The following is a 24,399-nucleotide window of genomic DNA, read 5'->3' on the forward strand; positions in this document are numbered from 1 at the left end:
AAATGCAAATTATTATGAACAAAGCAGCTAGATTAATAATGAATTTGCCAGTATATGAGAGGATTACACCAGTTCTCACTGAACTACACTGGTTTCTAGTTAAGGCTAGAATCATATATAAAATTTGTTATGACATATGTGGCAATGAAGACTGGGAAACCAGAATACTTAAAGAAATTATTACAACCATTTGAATTGCAGACAGATATTGTAGTAAGGCATGCTTCTGATAGCTACAGACTATTAGAACCAAGGTGTAACACAGACATTGGTTTTAGAGCCTTTAAAAATTGTGCCCCAATACTATATAATAGACTACCAAGTGCTGTTAAGAGCAGTAATAATGTGGATCTGTTTAAAAGGAGACTAAAAACATTCTTGTTTAGTGACTGCTATGATATAGAGGACAAGTGTATTAGAGATTATTATGTATTATGAAATTTTGTAAAGTGAACAGTATTAAATTGACAGGAGACATTACTGTGTTGTTATAAGTTAGTATGACTGTGTTATTTACCATGAAGTGTCGAGGTGATTATTAATAGTTTTATGTCAAATGTATCGTATTATTGAAAGTGGGCACTATTGAATCGGAATTATGGTACGTTTTTATTACTTTTAAGTTTTACTATTAAGTTTTATTATTACCTAGTGTTTCTTTAATATTAAGTTTTACCAATGTTTCATTACCTAGTCTTTCATTAAGTTTACAATGCAATAAATGTTTCAATACACGTTAATTCTTGTAAAATATTGGCGGCTCTGCAAAGCACCACATGTTGGTGGAGTGGAGCCTGATAAACCAAATAAAGAAAATGACAACACTGTAGTTAAAGGGCTGGGGACTCAACCCACAGTAAATGCATTCTCCTCTGCAGAATAAAATCGTCTGGAAGTGACAAGAACCAACTCAAAAGGTATCACCGCACAGAAGCAAAGAAACTTGCGGTAATGTTGCTTTAGCATACCGTCTAAATTATGTTCCATGATTGTTAATGCACAGCTTTTAACTTGCTCACGAATACACTCAAGTTCTTGATAGAATAAATTTTCAATGTTGTCTGACATCTTCTTATGCTAAGATTTCCACTAGTAACTGAAACGTTAGCAGTGTCAGTATCTCATGGAAAGATTGATTGGGAAGATTTCGTTCGCGTCAACACGAATCACTTTCCGCCGCTGCATGGGATGCCTAAGTTTCAAAAGCAAGTGTAATTTACTACCAAGTCAGAAACAATAACATCTGTGGAATGTTTTCAGTTGTGACGTAGGATTATAAATATAACTTGTCTGGAATATTTACAAAAGTAGGCAAACGATAGATGTTGAATTGAATGTGACGTCATGACAACAAACAATACGACGTCACAGTCAGCTGGGTGTTCTGTGCTCAGCTGTTAGAAATATAGGTGGGACATTCTGTACTGATGGTAAGTTAAACATCATATTCACAGAAATGAATAATTTTGCTATTACGAACCGACAAAGAAAGCTGGTGTTGTTGAATGTTACTCGTAAGTTTCAAATTATTTTAGCGCATCCTTAAGTCTCCAATATCACCTAAGTTAGGCTAACTTACGATGGGCACCGTAGAAAAATTCTGTCACTAGTTAACCTAATATATCCAAAAGTAGCTCATAGTATGTTCAGATAAAGAAGTATTGGTAAAATTATCGTTTAGCCCTAAACCTCACTATTTTATTTTTAACCTACCCTAACCAAACCAATCCAACCTAACCTATATGAGGCTGTGCTGTATTAACCCTTTAACCGCGGGTATTGTTTTGGTCTGACTGTCCTCTCCCGCGGGGGTTTCAGGCAAATGTAAACAAACCTTTAAACCTTAATAGCTCTGCACAGAATAAAGCTAGAGAAAAAAAATAAGGTACCATTAGAAAGTACTAACCTTCAGCTTTCCATTGATGTAGGTTTCATGACTTTGTTGGCTTTCACAGGACGGGGAGAGCCGTTAGAAGTGAGGGGTGTGAAATAACTATTTTACGCCCCACACACCAGTACCAAATGCCAACCACTCTCTCATAATAGTAATATAAACATATATGAACACTGTACATACGATAAACACCCACTCTGTGTTCACTGAGGTAGGTAAAAGGCACTTCCCTGCGGCTGCGCCCGCTCTTCACTGCGGTTGCGCCTCACTTCACTACGGCGGCACCCGCTCACTGACGTTTCATGCGCTCTTTTCATTATTTCTAACTTCTAATATTATTTTACATATAATCTGGGCAATATACATTATATTTACAATGCACGTATTACTATATTGCGTCACTGTCGCATCACAGAATTACACAAGTGCCGCAGATTCTCTTATTACAATATCACTTATTATACTGGCCAATATTTACATTTTTTTCTAGGCAAAATATCCCTTATTACTACATTATTCATTATACAATTATTGGCAAAGCACATCACTGTCGCATCACTATATATCACTGTCACTTTCAGTATTTACTCAGAGAGTGGTACTCGGCAAAGCACGGTGTTACACATAGAGCGACTTGGCATTCCAGGCACTGGTGTGTGCTCATTTTTCTCGTCCTAGGCCTCCGTGTGGTGTTATGACATACTCTGCAGCGGCCCTGTGACAACCTGCTGCCTGCTGTAAGAGGCAATTTCACAAGCTGGTGCCGGCTCATGTAATTGCGGCACTCAAGACGGTCAGGTTGTGAGTCAGAGTGTCGCCTCGGGATCAATGCCGTCACCTGACCAAATCGTGCAAGTAGCTGCTGCACGACAGTCTTGGAAAACTGTCTCAGTGATGGTTGCCTTATGCCCCCGACTTGTGTCTTGTAGAGAATGAAGGCGTTGAGCATGCACATATCGAGCATGTGCAGGCAAACCTTCCTGTACCATCGGGTGTTTCTCCTGAGACAGTCGATTTCGCCAATCATCATATCAGACTTATCAACAAGTCTCATATTGACATTGTAATCAATGACGGCATCAGGCTTCATGATTGGCTCTCCCGTCCTGTAGCTGACCTTCCCAGTTCTCTGCAATTCCCCCTTGTGGATGGTGCTGATCATATTCACGACCTTCTTGTCATGCCACCTGATCGCCAGAAGCTTGTCTGACTTCTTCAGGTGAACATCTCCCTTGGATGATGATGATGCTTCAGGGAAACTTGGCCACTCTTTCCTATAGCTCCGTACAGTGCCAACAGTGCCAATGCCGTGTTCAGCAAGGTATTTGGAGTGTTTCGGTGCTGTGTAGTAATTGTCTGTGTACAGCACATGATTACCACCAAAATACCTCTCCATCAGCACTTTTACAACGGAGCCAGAGAAGCCAAGGGGGTCTTTCCTGTTCACGTCCATTGTACTAGCCGAGTAGATGACAAAATCCAGGATATACCCCGTCTCACAGTCACACAGCACAAAGAACTTTATCCCAAAGCGGTGGCGTTTGCTGGGGATGTACTGCATGAATTTGAGATGTCCTCTGAACAATACCAGGGATTCGTCTATGACGACTTTCTGCATAGGCCGGAAAAATCACATAAATCGATCCCTAATCCTGTTGAGAAAATCCCTCACTTTCCACAAAGGGTCAGTTTGGGACGGGTTTGCATTGTCAGCAAAGTGCAGGTATCCAAGCAGCTGTCAGAACCGATCCCGTGACATATACTTCCCGAATATTGGGATAGTAGTAATGTCATCCACGAGCCAGTACTCCTCCAACTCATGTCTCTTTATATGGGGCATCAGAAACATTAGTGCAAAAAAAACATACAGCTCCCTGATTCCGACAGGCAACCACGACACTTGCTTTGGTGAGCCAATAGGTCCCAGCCCTTCTGCTGCACACTGAGCTGCATACCTATTGGTCTCATCGCTGACATGCTGCACGATTTCATCATCCATGAAGGCCAGGAAGTAGTCAACAAAGTCATCTCCTGCGTTGCATGGAAAGGCAGGCTGTATTCCAGCATTTGTCATATCAAATGGCGGATTGTGTGGCTGAAAATCTGCACCATCAGACCAAACAAATGCATCCACTTTCCCTGTGCGTGGTTCAGTGGCAGTGGCAGGTTGCATTGCACTCGTTTCCCCGTGAGAAGGAGCTGAGGTGGAGGCAATGGGTGAGGCAGGAGGAGAGCGGGAGGGGGGTGAGGCAGGAGGCAACGGGGAGGGGGGTGAGTGCAGGGGCGGTGAGTGGGGGGTGGCGAGGGTGAGGGAGCTGAGCGGGGGGCAGGCGGGGGGGTTTCTGACCTGGTGCATGGTGAAACTTGACCCTTTCTACCCCGCTTATCACCTCGCTTATCGCCCAGCTTTGCCTTCCAACTGCCACGCATCCCCTTTGTTCTAGGCCTGCCTGCACAGCCTGCACAGCCTGCCTTCCCTCACTTTGCAGGCTTTGGGAATTCGTACTCCTCAGATGATGTAGACTGAGGAGAGGGCACGGTAGATGATGATGATGATGTGAGGGCAATAGGGCTAGGGGAACAGGAAATTGATGGGAAATGCTTACCAGGGCCTGGTGTGGGAGACGTAAGCCTGCGCTTCACTCCCTTCCCACGTGCAATACCAGATTTGCCCATAGGAGCCTTCCCTTTCCCAGAGTAAGTTGGAGGTGGTGGGGGGGAAACAACACGATCACTTTCATCACTGTCACTATCAATGGAAAATGGTTCACCACCAATCACTGCCAAATCGTCACTGCTTGCTGTGAGTGTGTCACTTTCACTGCCACAATCAAGAGTAGTACTTACTGTTTTGTCCAGCTCAGTTCTAATTTCAGGAGTGCTCAACCCCTTCTGCCTCACCGTCGGCAGTTCCTTCACCGGTGTAGAGGTAGAGGGAACACTAGCACTAATCACTTTCGAGGAGGAAGCGAGCGACGATGAGTCGGGACGGAGCGCCATTCTCACGCACAGAGCTGGACAGATACTGACTGATGCGGGTCAGGGCAGGGGTGGGGGGGGCCCCCTCGGGGTTGGAGGAGGGAGGTGTGGGATGGCTGGCGTGAAAGAACTTGACAGCTACTCTTGCGTGAGACAGGAAAAATGCGCGGTGTTCAAAATATTCACGATCATTCCAGAATGACACCCGCGGTTTGGTCCAGTTTTGTCAATGTCATTCTGGAATGACACCCGCGGTTAAAGGGTTAACTGAAGTCAGGGGCGCACCCACGAATTTTCTAAGGGGGGGGGGCCCGTAATGAGGTGAAGTCAGGTAATCCGATAATTACTGGGAGGCCATATGCAGGTTTAGAGGGAGAGAGCTGCTGGCTTATGTGTTACTGTTTGTTTGTACTTGCCAATTTTTCATGTTTTGCTGTTACCGAAATAAATATATATAAAATTTTAAAGGACCCAGAGAGCTAAGGGGGGTGCCTGGGCCTGGGGGCCCCCCCCCCGGGTGCGCCTCTGATTGAAGTAACTGGTACTCAAAATTCTTGTCATTGGAAGATCTGTCCACTGGAGAACAGAAAATAATGTATTTTGTTAGGGGTTGAAACGGTCATAGAACCGAAGTATTTGATTAGTCAAAGATTCTTTTAAATAAATATCTAATCTATTGATGGTTTATGCTCCTTTCAGAATTGAAAATGTCATGTGTGCTGGAGCAAGTAGCAGCTGTTAGCGGCACTTCAGAAGTGGTGCAGTGGCTGTGTCCTCACCTAGTTAATACTGGACCACAGGCGTCACCTCTAACTGGGCCAGATTCTACAGAACTTACAGGTCACATTTCCTGTTACTAGCACATGCCACAAAAATCCAAATCTTCATTGTAGACCTGTAAAATGATACAGTATTATGGTACACTTAGAGATGGTAACTTTCTCATTTCAGCTTGTACTTGACTTTGTAGATAATGAATGTTTAGTAGACCTTCCTTGTAAGGGGGGAAGCCTGATCCGATAATGTCAGTGGTCCCCCTCCCTTGAGGTGGGATTTCAGGCACATGTTTAAAAATAAATGAGTAGCATATTCTAGTACCTTACTCAGAATGAAAATTCTGCCCATTTTACACCATCTTGGCCCATAATTTCATCCTTTTACAGTTTATTTTGCAACTGTGTCATAGCACTTGTTTATGACTAGTACAGTATTACTTTTATCTTATTACAACTCAGCAGTCACAATAGGAGAGGGCAATTTCAGGCCAGGTTGGAGTAAAAAAAAGTAGGAAACATGGATTGTGACCTATTGCATCCCATTTAATGGACATTGTAATAGCTGACAAGTTCAGTGGCCTTCTTAATATCCATTAAATCTGATACAGGTATTCGGTGTTTATGTACAAAGTGACATGCTGGAAGTTACCATTCCCTTTTCTATTTAGCCTAAATTAATTTAACCTCACCTAACCTTACCTTATCCTAGATCAACTTAACCTAAATAAACCTAAACTAAACTAACCTTCATTCATGAAATGACTTATTTCACAATCTGCCTGTAACACTCTGTTACGGCCCTCCGTCCTACACTGCCACAGGCTCCAACAACAGTAGTTCAGTATAGGAGGGACGTTGCCCAGTGAGTTGTTCTTCTTATGGACAGCCTTTCTGTGTACAGCACACAAGATCAGCTCAGGCGTCGTAAATAAACAGTGGCCTCTTAAGTTCACTGTCTTTATTTTCCAAGTAATTACATTTAATGTTTCCAACATCACTGTTTTCACAAGCACTGGAGCTATATAAACTTGGCTAACTGTAATCACACTTAATGCTTTACAACAACACTTCACTAACTTCATTGACACTGCACTACAATCAAACTGAAATGAAAACTGACTGAAACTGCTCTGGTCTCTTCCCCATCCTTATATAAGCTTGCAATGTTCTATATTGATCTACTTTTTTCCACGTTTTTCGTGCATTCCCGAAGGGGGCAATGGTTACAACAGTTACCAACTTGGAGACATCCAAAATATGCCAGAGTTTTCTTACACAGCATAACACTGTAATTATTTAGCACACAAACTTAAGTTATGTAATTTAACAAGCAATCACATAAATAGAACATTACTGTATGGATAAAAAGAGCATAAAAATTAATGTACAACTTACAAAATAACTATGTTCACAATAGCAGGCTAGCTGGCAACTCTGACTCGTAATGGAACTACTGTACGAGAAACATTCGGGAGCAGCGAGAAACATTGGGGAACAGCGAGAAACTTCTGGACTACCAAACTACCAAATCCCGCTTCTCGGCAATACATTAATATATTTATTTATATTAACTGTATGTCAACCTTTATTTATCTATAGGTCGATAAGACATCCAACTGTCTCCCTGACACATGTACCGGGTATTATATAAAATGTTGTTGATAAATGGCACAGTACTGTACTTGAGATAACATGCAGATACTTTCAGCACAGCAGTGAAAAGGGCCTTCGGCACTTGTGCACTGAACAGAATGGTAACTTTCAACATAAGTCACTCCGTGCATACAACACTGATCTAATGAGGTCAGGTAAAATGAGGGTCTGCTGCATATTTTTTCTGTTTATCTCACTGTCAGTAGCAAGACACCATTATCCTGTAAAGGTGGCCATTTGACTTTGAGTTAGTTGTTTTATAGGGAGGGGCACTAACCCTCCGTCAACCCATTTGTTTACATGCAGGGAGCATGTATGGGTATGTTACTTATATGGTTACCAACCAGCATTGGCATACAGGAAGCCTTTAAGTTTGTCACTTAATGTAAAACCACCTGAAAAAGAAAGAAGAGTAATGAAAAGTGACAGGAAACATGGGAAAAATAAGAAGAGAGGAGGGCAGACACAGAAAATGAATGATGATGGTATATACTGTAAAGGAAGAAGTAGGCAGCACAGCATCAAGTGAGTGCATTATGGTCACCACCATCAACCACCATATACCGGTATATATATATTTTTTTTATGTGATCGGTAATTGTTAGGGAGATATGGAACCACCTTATTTTGCTTTTTTTTTTTTTCTTTACCTTAGCTCTTCATGGGATTCTGTTAGTATTTTTGATTGCATTTTTAGGTGTCAGTTCATTCCATTTTGTTTCTGTTTTTGAAGGCTCTAACATGATTACATACATCAGCCTTGGTCACCTATTGGCGGCTGTCCATGCTGCTCGATCTCTGGCAGCCTCCCAGTTCGGTCCGTTAAACCTGAGGTCACAATGATCTCGCCCCAGGTCTTTTTTTGATCTACCCCTCACAACCCCACCCCTAATTTTAACACTTCCTACTTTCTGCACCCAGTTATCATCCCTCATCCTCTCTACATGTCCAAATCATCTCAGTCTACATCTCCTCATCACAACACCAATACACTCTAGTCCCATCCTATCTCTTAACTCTTTTATCGTAAACCTAGCCCCCCCCAGGATTTGCACTCAGGGGCGCATTGCACTTCCACCTAATCATTGTCATTTCTGTACGTTTGAGCCTACAAATATCCTCATCCTTTATTGTCCAAGTTGCACTACCGTAACACATGCTGCATACAAAGATCCCATATCACATAGGGAGAACCCTCTCAATGTCTGGAGAGGCAACAGCTCCCTGAACTTCTTCCAACCACTCCTCACCCATGCCACAGGGCTAGCTCCAGCCCCACTTCCATTACATAACATGTCTCCTAAATAACAAAACTCTTCCACACACTCAGGAGACTCACCAGCAAGTTCAGTCCTTTCACACCTGACAACTTCCACCTGCTCTCATCAACACACCGCATACATAAAATCAGCATTATCTCTTAGTCTACCTCTAATACCATTTCATCTCTTATGCACCCACTAATCACAAACACTGCATAAGATGGAATTACTTCCCATGCCCATGTGGCAGACTGCACATGGCCACTCTCCCTCTTCTTTGACAGTACTGCCACGAACCCTAGATATCATCTCTTTTGTTTTATCTGCATTTCCTCATAATCCCTTGTGCCCCATACCATCTCTCCAATTCTAAATCTTTCCTTTGCCTCCCTTTCATTCTCTGCACTCAACACCAAATCATCAGCATACAACATCTCCCACGGGAGTCCATTTCTGAGGTCATGTGAGATGGCTTCAAGTACCATGATAAACAACAAGGGACTCAAAACTGACCCCTGGTGCACACCAACATTCACTGAAAACTCATCACTCAAATCTCTGTTCACTCTTACCTGTATGCAGGCATCGACATACATGGCCATAACCACCCTAACCAGCCACTCCTCGATCCCAAGCTTTCTCATTGCCCATTTCATCACCTCTCTATGGACTCTGTCAAAGGCCTTCTCCAAATCATCAAAAACAAAGTACAGTTCCCTATTCTTTCCTTCATATTTTTCCTGAAGCTGTCAAACAATGAATATGGCATCAGTGGTCCCCCTGTCTGGCATAAACTCAAACTGCATCTCATCAATATTCACTCTTTCTCTAATCATACCTTCGAGAACTCTCTCCATTAACTTCATTATCTGATCTGAATGCTTTGTACTTCTATAATTTCTTCTTCCTAGGGCATCACCCTTCCCCTTGTACACATTTAGAATTACACTCTTCAGCCATTCTTGTGGAACAACACACTCATATATAATCATATTTATCACATCAGTGACTAACCTCACTCCTATATCTCCTAAGGCCTTCAACATTTCTGCAGTCACACCTGCTGCCTTCCCCACCCATATCCAGCCTATTGTCTCACTCACAGTAGCAGCGTCAATCAAAGGCCAAGGACCAATCACTGGATCTTCTGGCTCCAAACTTTCCCCATCCCTGTCAAACTCCTCATTCAACAACTGGTTATAATGCTTTCTCCATGCGTCCTTAATATCCCAACTGTTCACCACTACCCTTGCTTCATCATTCTTCACACACTGCTCACCTCTAATATGCTCACTCGTTACCAGATTTGTCACCTTAAATATCATATTCTTCCTTTCCACATGATTTAGGTTATCAAGAAAAAGTCTCTGTGACTCAGACTTCACCCTGTTTACCTCTCTTCTTGTTCTACGCTTGGCAGCCAAGTATTCCTCTTTGTTACCACCCTTCTTCCATACCTGGAAAAGCCTTCTTTTCTCCTTAACTGCAGCTTCCACACCCTCATCTCACCACCAAGTAACTTTATGTCTTGGTGGGCCTTTTGTCCAGGTGCATACTGCATCAGTAACTCTCAAGAGATTGTTCTTGATGGCTCTGTACTGTCCATTAACGCCTCTGTCAGTGGCTTCCTGCTCAGCCACCACTCTCCTCATCTTGCTGTTGAAAGCATCTCTTACTGCTTGGTTTTCCAGCTTCCATATTTTTCTCCTCAGTACATAAGTCCTTATTTTTATCACTCACTCTTTAAGTACTATGTCACATATCAATAATTTGTGCTGCTTCAAAAACTCCTCACTTCCTATAACTTTAGCATCCCTCACTAGACTCGTATCAGTCCTCCTGACCAGGAAATAATCTGTCTGACTGCTATTTCCTGCAGACTCTTATGTAATCAACCTACTCTCTCTCTTCCTAAAATGTGTGTTGCACACAATCATGTTCATTGCCTCCCCAAACTCAAGTATCCTTTCCCCTTCTTCATTTCTTGTACCATATGCACATCCCCCATGTACTCTTTCATATCCTTGAGCTGCTTCACCTACATGACCATTTAAGTCCCCTCCTGAAACCACTATCTCATCATCCCCGTACCACTTGCAACACACATTAACTCACCCCAAAATCCATCCTTCTCTACTTCATCCAAGCCTGCTTGTGGATCATCATCATCATCATCATCCAGACCTCCTTTCCCACCTTAGGGCAGTGAGAGGAGTAGCAATGTCCAGACAGCCCAAATTTGCGCAGTCCAATGGGGCACGTTTCCATTCACTCATCATTCAAGCCCCCAGAATCCTGGGGCTTGATTGATTATCGGCATATGCCTGTGTAGCATATGCTGAAATAATTGCAAGCATCATTCCACCGAACAAAATTTTCATTATTAATATCTTATCACTTACTCTCATAACATTCATAACATATTCCACCCACTTCTCTGCGGCCAACACACCCCCACCTCCATATCTGTTTGTCCCCCCCCCCCCCTGCCAAAACAGCTTGTGATAGCAGTCCTTCCCAGCAGTCTTTCTGGCTGATCCACCCCTGTACCAGACTTCCTTCAAACATCCCACATCCACCCACCTCCTACTGAATGCCTCAGTCACAGTCCGGTTGCATCGGAATCCAAACTGGTATCAGCAGACAGGTGCTTGATCTCTAGGAAGGCATTCAAGGTTTTTCAGATTATACGCTCCGTTGTTTTGCAGGGAATTGGGTTCGGATTAATCAGTAGGTAGTTTAACTCCTACACACCAGGGGTTTTGTGATGTCGCATGCTTCTCCCTACGGGGGATATTTGTGATGGAAAAAAAAAATACCCTTACCTGTAACCCTAATATCTGCCAAACTATAACAGCTAGAGAAAAAATTAAAGATACATAAGACTCAACAACTTTTCCTATTTCAAATGAAAGTATCCCCATGTCTCTAGGTGATCCCATCAATGAGTAAGGATAAGTTAAAGTTCAAAGGGTGGCGGGAAGACACTTGCGGCTATACATGTCAACCGGCGTTGCTCCACACCCAAAATCGTGATGGTTATACACGTCGACCGGCGCGTAGGGGTTAATGGGTCTGTCCTGGATCCTTTTCTTATATATACCCATACCCCGTTATCTAACACATTAATAACTGGCAAGACCGAACACAAGAAATAGGGGAACATTCCCACAGTCCAAACAGTTTGGATGTCTGCCGCCTCGTTAGTCCAACACTCTGCCTGTCCAGTATGACACTTCACCTTTCCCTAGGTTTGAAACGAGGCTTTCCTGGTCCTCCCTTCCTCCCTCCATCCCCCCCTCTCCTTCCCCCTCCCGCCCCTCCTCCATCCCCCACCACACTTAGCACTGTCAGGCATGTATCACTCTCCCTGTCCCCATGTCTTTCCCCACCCCTGGTTGTCTGCCTCTCCATCCTCCCCCACTCTCGCTTGTCTCCCGTGTGTGTGTGTGTGTGTGTGTGTGTGTGTGTGTGTGTGAGTGAGAGAGTGGTGAGTGAGTGAGTGAGTGAGTGAGAATGGTGAGTGAGTGATGGTGGTGAGAGAGTGAGTGAGTGAGAGTGAGTGAGTGAAAGAGTGATTGAGTGAGTGAGTGAGACGGGGGGGGGGGTGTAGTAGGGATGTTTGGCATTCTTGCCTCCTTTCCTATCCCCCCACCCTCCCCCACTCCCACTTGTCTCCCCAATCCCACCACCCCAGCTCAGCACACTGCCAGCAGCCTGCCTGGCTGTTTAATTGCCCTGAAGTGGTGTTGAACATTGCACATTCCACCAGCCTACCCTCCTGCATGTGACGTTTGATGTGCCATTTTTTAGCAGTAGTATTGTTTATGAGGATAATAATATTACCTATGGTGTTTCTGTATCAGTCACTATTCATTGAGTAAGGTATGTGAGCATTTGGGTTTGGGTCTGGAATGCATCTCTGGCTTTTCTTCAGTATCTTGTGAGGAAAATTGCTTTGATATCGGACATACTCGCTGACCAAACACTCTCATTAGTACACAGCGCTGCTGGTTATCGGGGTGTGGGTGTATAGGGATGACATTTGCCACTTTCCAGGATCCAGGTACAGTCCCAGTGGACATAGACTTCTTGAAGAGAATTGTGTATGGGTGTGCTATTTCAGATGCACATTCCTTCAGGAGTCGAGGATTTAGGCCGTCACGACCTGCAGTGCTGTCAGTTTTCAGTATTTTAAGGTTGTTCACAATGTCAGTATTGCTGAAGTGAATGGAAGATATAATGTTGATACAAGTCTGGTGCTGAGAAGAATTTGTGGCGGGTTCAGGGACTAAAACAGATGAAAATGAATCAGCAAATATGTTGGCCATTGTAAGGATGTCATCAGCGAGGGTGTTATTGGGCTTTGATGGGCCAACTTTAGGTCTGTCAGCCTTCCTGTTTCTTTTGTATGAATGGAAAAGTTTGGGTTTATAGTTGTGGCACTTAGTAAGGCTTTGCTTGTATTTAGCCTGGGTAATTACAGTACAGTAAACTCTCAGTGTACACAACCCTCTTTTAATGAATTGTGGATTTAATGACCACCCGCCAAATGTTATTTTCATCCATCCATCCATCATCCAATCCTATCCTGTCCCATGAGGAGCGTAGGAGCCCTGGGCGAGGCGAGTTGGTCCTGACATTTAAGATGAGAGTGACCAGCCTCACTCATCCCTGAGTGGCATTATGTGAGCAGTATACCCGAACCACCCCATGGATTAAACCTACACAGGCTCAATCCAATTGGGGTGCCATAATTTGGGTATATGGTTACCACCCAGCATTGTAAATGGTTTCCTGGTGTACAGGATACCATTTGGCTTGTCACTCAGTGTAGAGTCACCCATAGGCAGAAGGAAGAGGAAAAACTGATGGGAGGACAGAAGAGAGAGTGTAAAGTCACCTGTGGGCAGAAGGAAGAGGAAAGAATGAAGGAAATAAAGACAGAAGTGGAAGGAAGGAAGGGAGGAAAGGGCAGACACCCAGAGCAGCACTATGTTGAGTGAGTGGATGGTGAGTGCCCCACCTACCTTCATTTAGCAAGTTTTCGTTTGGTAAAAGAATAGACACACGGGAAACACCAACCTGCGTGGTGTCCTTACACACACACACACACACACACACACACACACACACACACACACACACACACACACACACACACACACACACACACACACTTATGCACACACGTTTGACACACCCTTGCGCTCTTTCACATCCTCTGGATGACCAGCATCATGAGGAGAGCCATAAATAGAGCATTTATTGAGAGATAGAGTCATTAAGACTTAGCAGTATGTTAGTGTGTTTGACTGTTTGGCTGAATAACCCTCTGTATTGAACTACTTTTGTTTGGTAAAAGCCACGATGCCTGGGAAATTACAGAACAGCATGGTGTTCAGGATTAACAGACTCGCAGCTTTAACGTCAAGGGTTTGGTACCAATTAGTTCGTGAAATCAAGGGTGTACTGTATAACCAGAGTTCATAGCTCATCATTTATCTCATTAGACAAAAGTATGAACTAGAGCATGTTGAGAAGGATGATGGCCATAGAGTTGTCTTTCTTGTTTTTATCTTTTCCAAGTTCTGCTACATCTTCTATTGTAGGTTGTTTGGGATTAGCTTGTGCCATGGAGGTGTAGAGTTATGCGGTCTCTTTGGAGGAATGTGCATTTGAGACAGGTTTCTTAGAATAGATGTCAATGACTCGTTAATTTTATCAACTGTTAGGCGTCTGAATTCATAGTCCCAGTCATAAGTAGCTAGGTTTTCCCCAGTGACAGTGTACTGTAGTTGCCTCTACTCCAGTCACTAGACTGGGGTTTATGTGTACTATGACATTTAGGGTCTTTCTGGAAAAGGTAAGAAAATTTGATGAGACAGTGTCCACAATGGGGAAAATGTGGGTAAGTTGAGATATCTATAATGTGGTTGTTGTCTGTGGTCAATACTAAGTCTAGAATGTTTCCAGATTTTACGAAAGGTGGTTCTGTAACCCACTGCTGGAGGCCAAGAGTTAGAAACATGTCTGGGAACAGAGCATCACTATCAGAGATATGGAGATCCATTATTTCATCATTCCAGGCAGTAGTGGTAATTTTGAAGTCACCAATTATCAGCATTTCTTTACCTACACCTATCTCGAGGATGTAGTCAGTGAGTTTGTAATTTTCCTCCTAGGTAATGGATGGAAGGCAGTAAACTGTTAGAACACTCAGATTTAAGTTAGGAAGGTGTAACAAAAGCGTATTAGGGAGATAACCTTGTTCGAGATATGGATATGCTTTAATCTGATCATGAACTTATGTATAGGCTCTGAACTTAGGATTAGTAGAAACACAATCATTCCTGAAAAGTGTACTCGTTAATAATAATTGTACATTTAGAGGTAGGGGCCTGCAGCCAAGATTCCTTAATAGAAAAGATATCAGTATCCTTATCATAACAGAATCTTTGAACATAATACAACTTATTTGTTAAATAGTTTAAATTTACAGGACCAGACAGTAAAGAACTAAAAGTAGATTGTACAGTCGTGGTCATGAATAATCACATATTCCAGTACCCTGTGCCTCAGGCTGGCTCCTTTATGCGTGGCAAGCCGCAGTGGGGTAAGAGGAGCTGAGAGGGAGGGGCCAGAGAGAGAAGGGGAGGTGAGTGGAGGGACGAGTGATGGTGCCGGGATGTGGTGAGGGAGGGGAGGGAAGGTAGGTAGGGGAAGGAGAATGAAATGTGAAGTGGTGGTCACATTGTTTGTCTGTTTTCATTCATTCAGGGCATGATATAAAGGAGTTAATATTTGGTAGATAATGCTGCATTACACCTTGTATAGCGGCGTCAGATAACAAGCATTAGAGTGGTGATATCATTGGCTGACTCATGAGAAAAATATACTGACATGACAGATCAAACATTGGTGCAGAGCCAGAAGTTTCCAGCACAACACACCATTGACTTGTCGATCAATCTGTAAGTAGCTGATTGTTGTCGGAGGATAATATCATTCAGAGGTGATGAGAGGTTGTTGGGGTTGTTGGACGGTCATTCAGACCCATACCGACTTGGAGTCCAAGCAACAGATTATGAGAGGTATCGTTATTATATTCACTCATGTGCACAAACATCAGATTTATTTACCTTTTGTGCACAGTTATTTAAAATAGCCTTTTCATATAGAGATGCCATAAAATAGCTGACATGATGGTGACTGTATTGAGGGAGTGTACACCGAGAGGATGATCATATTTACTGTGGACACAGCTATGTCAAAGGTTGCATGTGATATTTAGTTCCAGAATTAATTCCATGTAAGGGCAGAGGACATTTCTTACACAAACATTATGAAAGTCAAAGCCATCTAGATTCCATTCTGTGTCCAAAGTCAGAATACACGGATATACACAAATATCTGGCTCCGCACTAATGTGTGAACTGTCACGTCAGTATATTTCTCACGAGCTAGCCCTTGATATCACCACTCTAATGGTTGTTCTCTAATGCCGCGATACAAGGCGTAATGCAGCACTATCTACCATACAATAACTCCTTTGTATCATGACCTGAAAGAATGAAAATAGTCAAATAATGTGACCACTACTTTGCATTTCATTCTCCCTCCCCCTCCTCCCCTCCCTCAACCCATCCCCCGCACCATCTCTCCTTCCCCCACCCACCTCCCCTTCTCTCTCTGGCCCCTCCCTCTCAGCCCCTCTTACTCCACTGTGACTTGCCGCGCATAAAGGAGCCAGCCTGAGGGACGGGATACCGGAGTATAGGTGATTATTTATGACCACGACCGTACCTGTGATGGGGTTGGCTTTAGTTTTTCATAGGCTTTGGATTTGTTTGAGAGTCCACTGTTAGGTTAGAAGGAGAGTCTGGTGAAAGGCCGGAGGTACTATACAGAGTACTGTACTTTTATGTGGGGCAGCACTGGCCTCTTGATTTGGATTGGTGGTATGGTCTGGCTGCTTAGCTGCCTGACTGGAGTTACGGACTCATTGAGTCTCTCTCTCAGCTTGTAGCTGAAATCACAAGTAATGTCCACCTGATAGTATCTGGAGTTCCTGAGGTTTTTGGAGTGGTCCAGTTGTTCATACCTGAGAGACACATCAGTAATTTGGGCACAAACAAGGTTCTGCTTGATTGGAATGATTTGTTGTAGGGCAGCATTTTTCTGAAGAAGAAATTCTGCAGCTGGTTTAAAGTTGTACTCAACCTCACCATGGCCAGATCCAAGTCCTCTTATGGCTACAGAGTCAACTCATTTCTCTTGCCCTTTAATTTCCATTGCCTCTTCATGTAACATTTTCCTGATCTTGAGGGGGCTTGAGGTGGGTTGGTTTGGGATGGGAGGAGTAGGGATGGGCTGTTGGACTGCTTTTATTTAAGTCACTGACTTCATTTGACAACTTTGCCACAGCATTGCTTAGAGCTTTGACTGTTTCGAAGAGCTGGTTGTGGGGATGATCAGAGGTCTTAGACCTATCAGGTCTATTCAGACTACATGATGTGCAGACATATGTAACTTCTGAATCATTATGGGCATTAATCATCTGGAAAACATTGTATAGTAGTCCAGAACATAACTGATCAGCATGAGTCCAAACTGAGCAGATTTCACACTCCAAAGAGTCCTCCTCTCCTTTATTGATGTCACATGTACTACAGGTCCTCCCCCACTTACAAATGGGTTACATTCTGAGAAACTGCTCGTAAGTTGATTTTTTCCTAAGTTGAAAATGCATTTAACACACATAACCAACCGAACAACATACCCTAGCCAAAGCTACCAGGCCTTTTAAATGTGCTTAGAACACTTACATTAGCCTGCAGTTGGGTAAAATCATTAACACAAATCCTGTTTTATAAGAAAATGTTGAATATTTCATGTAATTCCATGTTAATCATTGAATATTTTACTGAAAGTATAAATTCTTAAGGGCAAAAATTTGTTAGTCAGCTGTTCATAAGTGGGGGAGTGCCTGTACAGGGATAGGGATAAGAAGAATGAGCAGTGTTATTATTCTCTTTAGGGTCAGGGGAATTAGACCTTGGGGGCTTGCATTTGCAACATTTGACTTTTATATTGTACCAGTCCAGATACCACCATGCCTTTTACCCCATGAATCAGCCATGGCAAGTACATACCAGATCAGTAGTCTCACCACAGGCAAGTCTGATCCAAATTCACAGCTGGTGGTGGTGGTGGTGGTGGTGGTGGTTGCTGTCCCTTTCTACCCTGTCACCTCTTGTCTTCCTGTACTTTGTCTTTTGTCCTTATAATTTCCTCTTTAATAAGTCCTGATGAGGTACCATGTTTAAACTTCTAGGCATTCAAACACTGCACAATACCCATTTTCCCTGTGTCTCCTTAGGGATTACCATGTGATTCATCCAGTTTTTACCTTATTCCTTCAGTATGACCAGTTTGTGAGATATGGCCTCCTACAGTGAAATACATGAAATACAAGCCATTGTAACCATTAACTCACCCTGATGTTATTTAACCTGACCTAGACCCCAAGCAATTCAGTTCTAACCATTACAAATCCCAACTTCATCATAGTTATTGGCCACACATTCCTGAAAAATAAAAGAAAGAAAAAAACTAGCAGGAGTGGGAGAGCACCTGTTACTTGCAGAGGCTGTAGTGAAACTGAGTTGCCATGCAGCATCTCAGCTGATGGTTGCCTGGAGTAGACAATGTGACTTTTGTTCTGTCTCTCAGCTGGGTGGATTAATTAATGTTACATTTCCATTATTGTTGATTTCTGATGGAAGTGTCATAGAAGAAAAGGTGTTTGCACAGGCAAAATCCAACTACAGTACCTGTAAAATAACCTTATCAGTTATGGGCTGAAACAAGAATAATATCCAACAGACAACCTTTCCTCATTTGTACTGGCCAGCATGAGGATGTATTAATTCTGGATAACACACTTCCTTTAAGGAGTGCAATGGACCAGACATAGATTGATACTGGTACAGGTGTGGTACCATTGTTTTCCCATTATGTGTTTGTTATGGATATGTGTTCTGTAGCTGTTTTATGTCATACCATAGCAATTTATGCCTTTTAACTACAAGGTAAAAGAAGTAAACTTCAAGTTGATTTATGGGCAGGTAATACAGTTTATACAGTACACATACTATAACGATTGTCTATCCGTTGTCCAAGCAGTATTGTCATATTTGGAGTATAAGGGTTCAGGACTAGGCTACTCAGTCTTGACATTTAAGATGAAAGTAACCAGTTGTTTGCCCCATACCAGTAATACTGTATAAGAGCAGCAAACCCCAACCATTCTCTGAACTAGGCTGGTATGGACCACATCAGGTTGGAATGCCATAGCCTATTTCACTAGACCACCTGGAATCAAGAAAGTGTATGAGTGCAGTGGGGATAATGCACAAAGGTCCACCCTTGATCTTATGTGCAGCAGAGGACTGTCTCATGAAGGGAAAGTACTCAAGAGTGTCGTATATAAATGCATGTAATGCCTAAGGGTACCGGTATGTGTAGCAATTTAGGAAAATAAAGTCAGGAAACTTAAGTAGCCACCTATCATTTACATGATGCAGACAGTGACTTTTCTAGTGTTTTGCTGCTTACAAAAATTTTTGCATCATTTGCCAAGGACAGGAAGTTTATACAGTTGATCCATCTTCTTTAGATTTCCATTTTTCATTCATTCATTTTGAAAGTTTGTATTTCATGCAAACATGGGTCAGCCCTATATGTTGTATAGAAACAGAATACCAATACAAGACTACAATTAATAGCCATGCTATTATTACAGAAGCAGACTGGTCAGATGACTGGGGTAAATGGGATGATGATGATCCTGGGGGGAAGGAACAAGCCAGGCAGGGCAAAGGTGGAGGTCAACCTCGACCTTCTCCATCACCAACCCCTTCCTCCCAGGCTGAGACTACATGGCTTTCTGAATGCACTATTGCAGTTTCTCCTACTTGTGACCTCATGGCTATGGCTTATAAAAACAGACTGGCATTTTTATCATGTAAGTCTTTAAATACCATGTTAAGTGTTAGAATAAAATGTTATGTGACTTTAGACATTTGTTTGTTGGAAGAAATGCAGTAAATTAAAGTACAGTGTTGTACTATGGTTCTTTCAAAAATAGCGTAAAATTTTGTGCAAAATAGTAGAAGTATAGTTATGATTTTAGTACTGTATGTACGGTACCCTTTTTTTCATTAATTAAGATAATTCAGAACACCTCAGAGATTCCAGACTTTAATTTTCTTGAGAGATACTGTATTATCAAGCACTTTCACAAATGTAAAAGTTTCTGATCTTGGAGATTAATTACTATGCATACTGCAAGAATTTTGCCAGTATTTGAGCTCTCATGATCTTGTTTTGCAGGTCGATGGGAAAGTAGTGCTCAAGATGAAGAAAAGATGTCATTAGTAAATACTTGGAGAGGAACAGTGGGATTTGGTGCTGGGTAAGTAATGTAGTAATTCTTTGCATTATGTTTGAATTATAAGTATAGTAAATTCACAAATATCCAGAGTAATTCAGCCAAGCTCTACTCGAGTTAAAGCAAAACGCTGGATATTCCAAATCCGATGCAACATTCGGCTTTAAGCCGATTCTATGTGTCTTGACCCTCCATCCTAAAAACTTTACCATGAGTAAAAGATGAAAACTAAGCATATAAAAACAAAACAGTAATGATACAGTAATACAGTACTGTACATAGTGTACGATTGTATATTCTTACAAAGTGTTGGCATCGATGGGGAGAAACAGCACTGGGGGGTTCGCACTCGTAAACAGTACAGTACACAGTATAGCACAGGGGTAGTTTAACAATCACAATTGAGCGCTTGAACATGAGCATTGACGGGCCTCACACTCTACAATACAATACAGTACAGTAGCTTGAACATAGGACACCACAGAATTAGTCAAAGCACCAAGGTTTTGGAGAGAGCATATGATAAGGTGGATAGACAAGGCTTGTGGAAAGTATTAAGAATATATGGAGTAGATGGGAAGTAGTTGAATGCCGTGAAGAGTAAGTATGAGGGTGCTAAGGCTGCAGTGCCTGTGAATAGAGAACTGAGTTAATTTTTCTGTTCGAAGGTTGGATTGAAGCAGGGATGTGTCATGTCTCCATGGTTGTTCAATCTTTAAATGGATGGGGTTATAAAAGAGGTACAAGGTAGGGCAATGGATGTTGGAGCGGTCCTAACGAGAGGGGGCAGTGTTTGGAAACTTCCTGTGCTTTTTTTTTGCAGATGATACTGTGTTGTTAAGTGAAGATGCAGGGGAGCTGCAAAGCTTGGTGTATGAGTTTGGGAGGGTGTGTAAGAAACAGAATCTAAGGGTGAATGTAGGGAAGAGTAAATTATGGTCTTCGAGAGAAGTGAAGTCAGTGAATGTACAGTGAGGTTGGATGAGGAAGAAATGGAAAATGTGAGTGCGTTTAAATACTTGGGTAGTGTGATGAGTAAGGATGGAAGTTTGGAGGGTGAAGTGCTTGAAAAGGTACAACAAGGAAGAAAGGTTGCTGGTTCTTTGAAAGCAGTGATAAGAAACAGGGAAGTGAGCATGGAAGTGAAAAAGTTACTACATGGCAGTATTATGATAACAACTCTAACATTTGGAAGTGAAGCTTGGACCTTGTTGGAGGGACAGAAGTCAAGACTGAGAGCAGTGGAAATAAGTTATTTTAGAGGAGCATGTTGAGCCACATGGAGAGACAGACTGACAAATGAGGAAGTGAAGGAGCATTGTGCTATGGATGTGGATGTGATAGGAAGCTTTAGGAGAAACACACTGAGGTGGTTTGGCCATGTGGAGAGAGGATGGAGATGAGACTAACAAGGAAAGTGTCTGTTAGTGAGGTGGAGGTGGGGGAGAGGGAGGGGAAGGCCAAGGATGAGATGGATGAATGGAGTGGAGAGGTATATAAGAGAGAGTGGTGTGAGCTGGGAGCAGAGCAGTGAAATGACAGGGGACAGGGTGACATAGAGGTAATTTGTGTGTGACCACCCTTTATGGTATTAGGGCATCTGCCAATAGATAGGTAGGTAGACAGATATTCTCCATGCATGAATTTTGCTCATACTTTACATGCAGTCAAGTGACTTGGGGACCAACCCAGCTGGGTCAAGCTCAGGAGAGAAGAAGGATGAACTGATGCAATTTCCGGTGTGCCTATGAATGACTGTGTTACACATTATCACATTTGTATCTTATACTGATGAACAGTATTAGAGATACAAACAGGTGAAGCTGTATATAGAAACCCCCCTCATTCAAATTCATTAAAGAAGCAGAAGGACAGACATGTATATAATTTGTAGTGTTTAACCCCTTAACTGCGGGGCGTCACTTTCGTGACGCTTGGGAGCAAGGGATCATACCGCGGGGCGTCGCTTTTGTGATTCTGTGTTATTTTGAATTCACCCGGGCTTCCAAGTGGGGGCTTGTATCATCTATCAGTACTGCCAATGTCCAACACTAGTCAGCACTCCTAATCTCATCTGTACTCCCATCCATTGTTGACAATTTAGCCATTTCTCCCCATTCTTGACTCCCCTCCCTACCCCCCCTCCATTACCCTATCCTCTCGCCTGCCCGGCCGTGCTACACTAAGTAAATCTTCCCTGGAATTTTTCACTGATTTCATCCATTGAAATAAGCCCTATGTCCTATTCTTATACCAAATAATATATACAAGAAAGAAATAAGGTAAGTGAGAGTGCCAAACACCTGGAATTGGCTAATTATCACCTGACAACACCTCACGTGCACTCGTTCGCTAATTTTCGCTGTTTTTTTCCCCTTGAAATATGCCCTATAATCTATTTTCGTAATAAATATACATGTAAGGAGGGAAGGGAGAAGCCTAAGTGATATTTACATTCACCTGGAACTACCTAATTTATAATGTATTGTCTAGATTTCCTGCCAATCATATCAGTGCTAAACAAAGATGTTTCAAGATCTAACATTGGTAGCTCTGAATATATATCTCCCAAGTAGGCCTCTAATCTATTTTCGAAATAAATATACATGTAAGGAGGGAAGGGAGAAGCCTAAGTGATATTTACATTCACCTGGAACTACCAAATTTATAATGTATTGTCTAGATTTCCTGCCAATCATATCAGTGCTAGACTTAGCTGTTTCAAGAAGTAATATTGGTAACTCTGAATAACCCCTTAGCAGGCCTCCAGCTGGCCCTCCGTTATCAGGTTACTCTCAACTTCCGAAGCGAGAGTACGTATGTTTCTTCTTGCTGACTTCAAGGCCTTTTTTCACCCCCATGCAAATGGCCCTGTGACCTTTACCCCCTACTAAACCTCGTGTGGAAAGAGGTAAAGGGCTGACAATTGATAAAAGAGTGACTACGATCTTTCTGTTGAGTAAAACAGTGCAAGTGGAATTGTAAATAATGTGTAAATAATGTGTAAACAGCAAGTGAAAGTACCGGTAATGAATGTAAATATACGTGAACAATGGAAAATAGTTTTATAAGTTATTTCAAGTGACAGTGCACAACACAGTGTAAATAAAATAGAAATGTAAATAACGTAAATAAAATAGAGAACGTAAATAGAAATGTAAATGAGTAGTATTATAAGAATACGAGTATATACCCTAGGAGTAATGAAAGTGAAAGTTTCACTCTAGCATGTCTGAATGCTATGAGTTATGAGAGTGAAGATGAAAGTGACATTCACTCTCAATGCCAGTATACAGGACGAGAAAGTGAATGCTACGTATTTTACTGAAAGAAATTGAATCCCTACAGTGACAATAAACTAATACTTCTGAAGGAAACTTATGAATAAAGACTGTAGATATATATAAGTGTTATATAGTAATAGAAATATAAAGTGTGAGGGGTTTTATGAATAATAAATGACAGACTACTAAGAGCGAACTAGTGCCAATGCGACGATCAGACGCGCTCGTAATTTCCATTGCTTTCACAGTGTTTTTTTTTTTAGTATGGATCCCAAACTACTTGAAAATTGTAGAATAGTGTTTATAGTGTTTGTATCTGGCTGTGGTAATCATATTACGGGTTGTCGGGAAGTGTAAAGTGGAGACTTCGTTACCCTACTTCAGAGGTCTCCACAAGTCCTACGGTAACTGACAAAGGCTCAACAATCATTCCAGGAGAAAGCTGAAGGTATGTGCCATAAGCATATGTAATTTTATTATTCTAGGACTAATAACTGATTTTTGGCAAATATTTTTTGAGAGTCTGTCGGAGCCCAAATAACCCCGCGGCACACGCAAGTCATTGGTAAACAAGCCCGCGGTGTAGGGGTTAAATGTATGACTGTGATACATATTTTCACTGTTTTAGTTCTTAGATTTGTTAATAATGAAACTGTTGACTGATGAATAGTACTGAATGGAGATATTGAAAGGTGAATATGCATTTGTGTGCATGTGACTGTGTTGAGGTTGTAGTATTATTGGTTAAGAGTAAAAAACTTTTTAGACTTCTATCCATCTGTTTATAGCCATACACAGTAAATATAATCCTGTACAGGGTGGCTGATTGTCTTTGAGTTAGATGTTTTCAGTGAGGGGCACTAACCCTCCACCAGCCCACTTGCTGATACATAAGGAACATGGATGGGTTGGTTATATGGTTACCACCTTGTGACGTAAATCATTTCCTGTCTTACAAGAAACCATGAGGCCTATCACTCAGTGTAAAGCCACCTAAAAAGGAAAGAAGAGGAATAAAAAGTGAGAGAAAATATGGGAGAAATAGGAAGAGAGGAGGGCAGACGCAGAAAAAGAATGATGAAGGTGAAGAAAGAAG

The 24,399-nt window shown here is 42.2% G+C and overlaps 2 protein-coding genes across 2 annotated transcripts in view; one reads left to right on the top strand and one right to left on the bottom strand.

The window, feature by feature from the left end:
* Positions 1-1,164, bottom strand: part of LOC145415131 (E3 SUMO-protein ligase NSE2-like) — a 39,625-nt gene extending 38,461 nt beyond the window's left edge. Inside the window, exon 1 of the mRNA XM_080284551.1 lies at positions 969-1,164. Coding sequence (XP_080140677.1) covers positions 969-1,068 — 100 coding nt within the window. The 5' untranslated portion in view covers positions 1,069-1,164. The remainder of the gene's footprint in view (positions 1-968) is intronic.
* A 4,413-nt stretch (positions 1,165-5,577) lies between these two features.
* Rab3-GAP (Rab3 GTPase activating protein) overlaps positions 5,578-24,399 on the top strand; it is an 88,829-nt gene continuing 70,007 nt past the window's right edge. The window contains exons 1-3 of the mRNA XM_080284552.1: positions 5,578-5,713; positions 19,372-19,593; positions 19,962-20,043. Of these exons, the coding sequence (XP_080140678.1) occupies positions 5,581-5,713; positions 19,372-19,593; positions 19,962-20,043 (437 nt within the window). The 5' untranslated portion in view covers positions 5,578-5,580. The remainder of the gene's footprint in view (positions 5,714-19,371; positions 19,594-19,961; positions 20,044-24,399) is intronic.

The sequence above is a fragment of the Coenobita brevimanus genome, chromosome 101 (genome assembly GCF_032717465.1).
Source record: "Coenobita brevimanus isolate Jiangsu-jjx chromosome 101, ASM3271746v2, whole genome shotgun sequence".
NCBI classification, from domain to species: domain Eukaryota; kingdom Metazoa; phylum Arthropoda; class Malacostraca; order Decapoda; family Coenobitidae; genus Coenobita; species Coenobita brevimanus.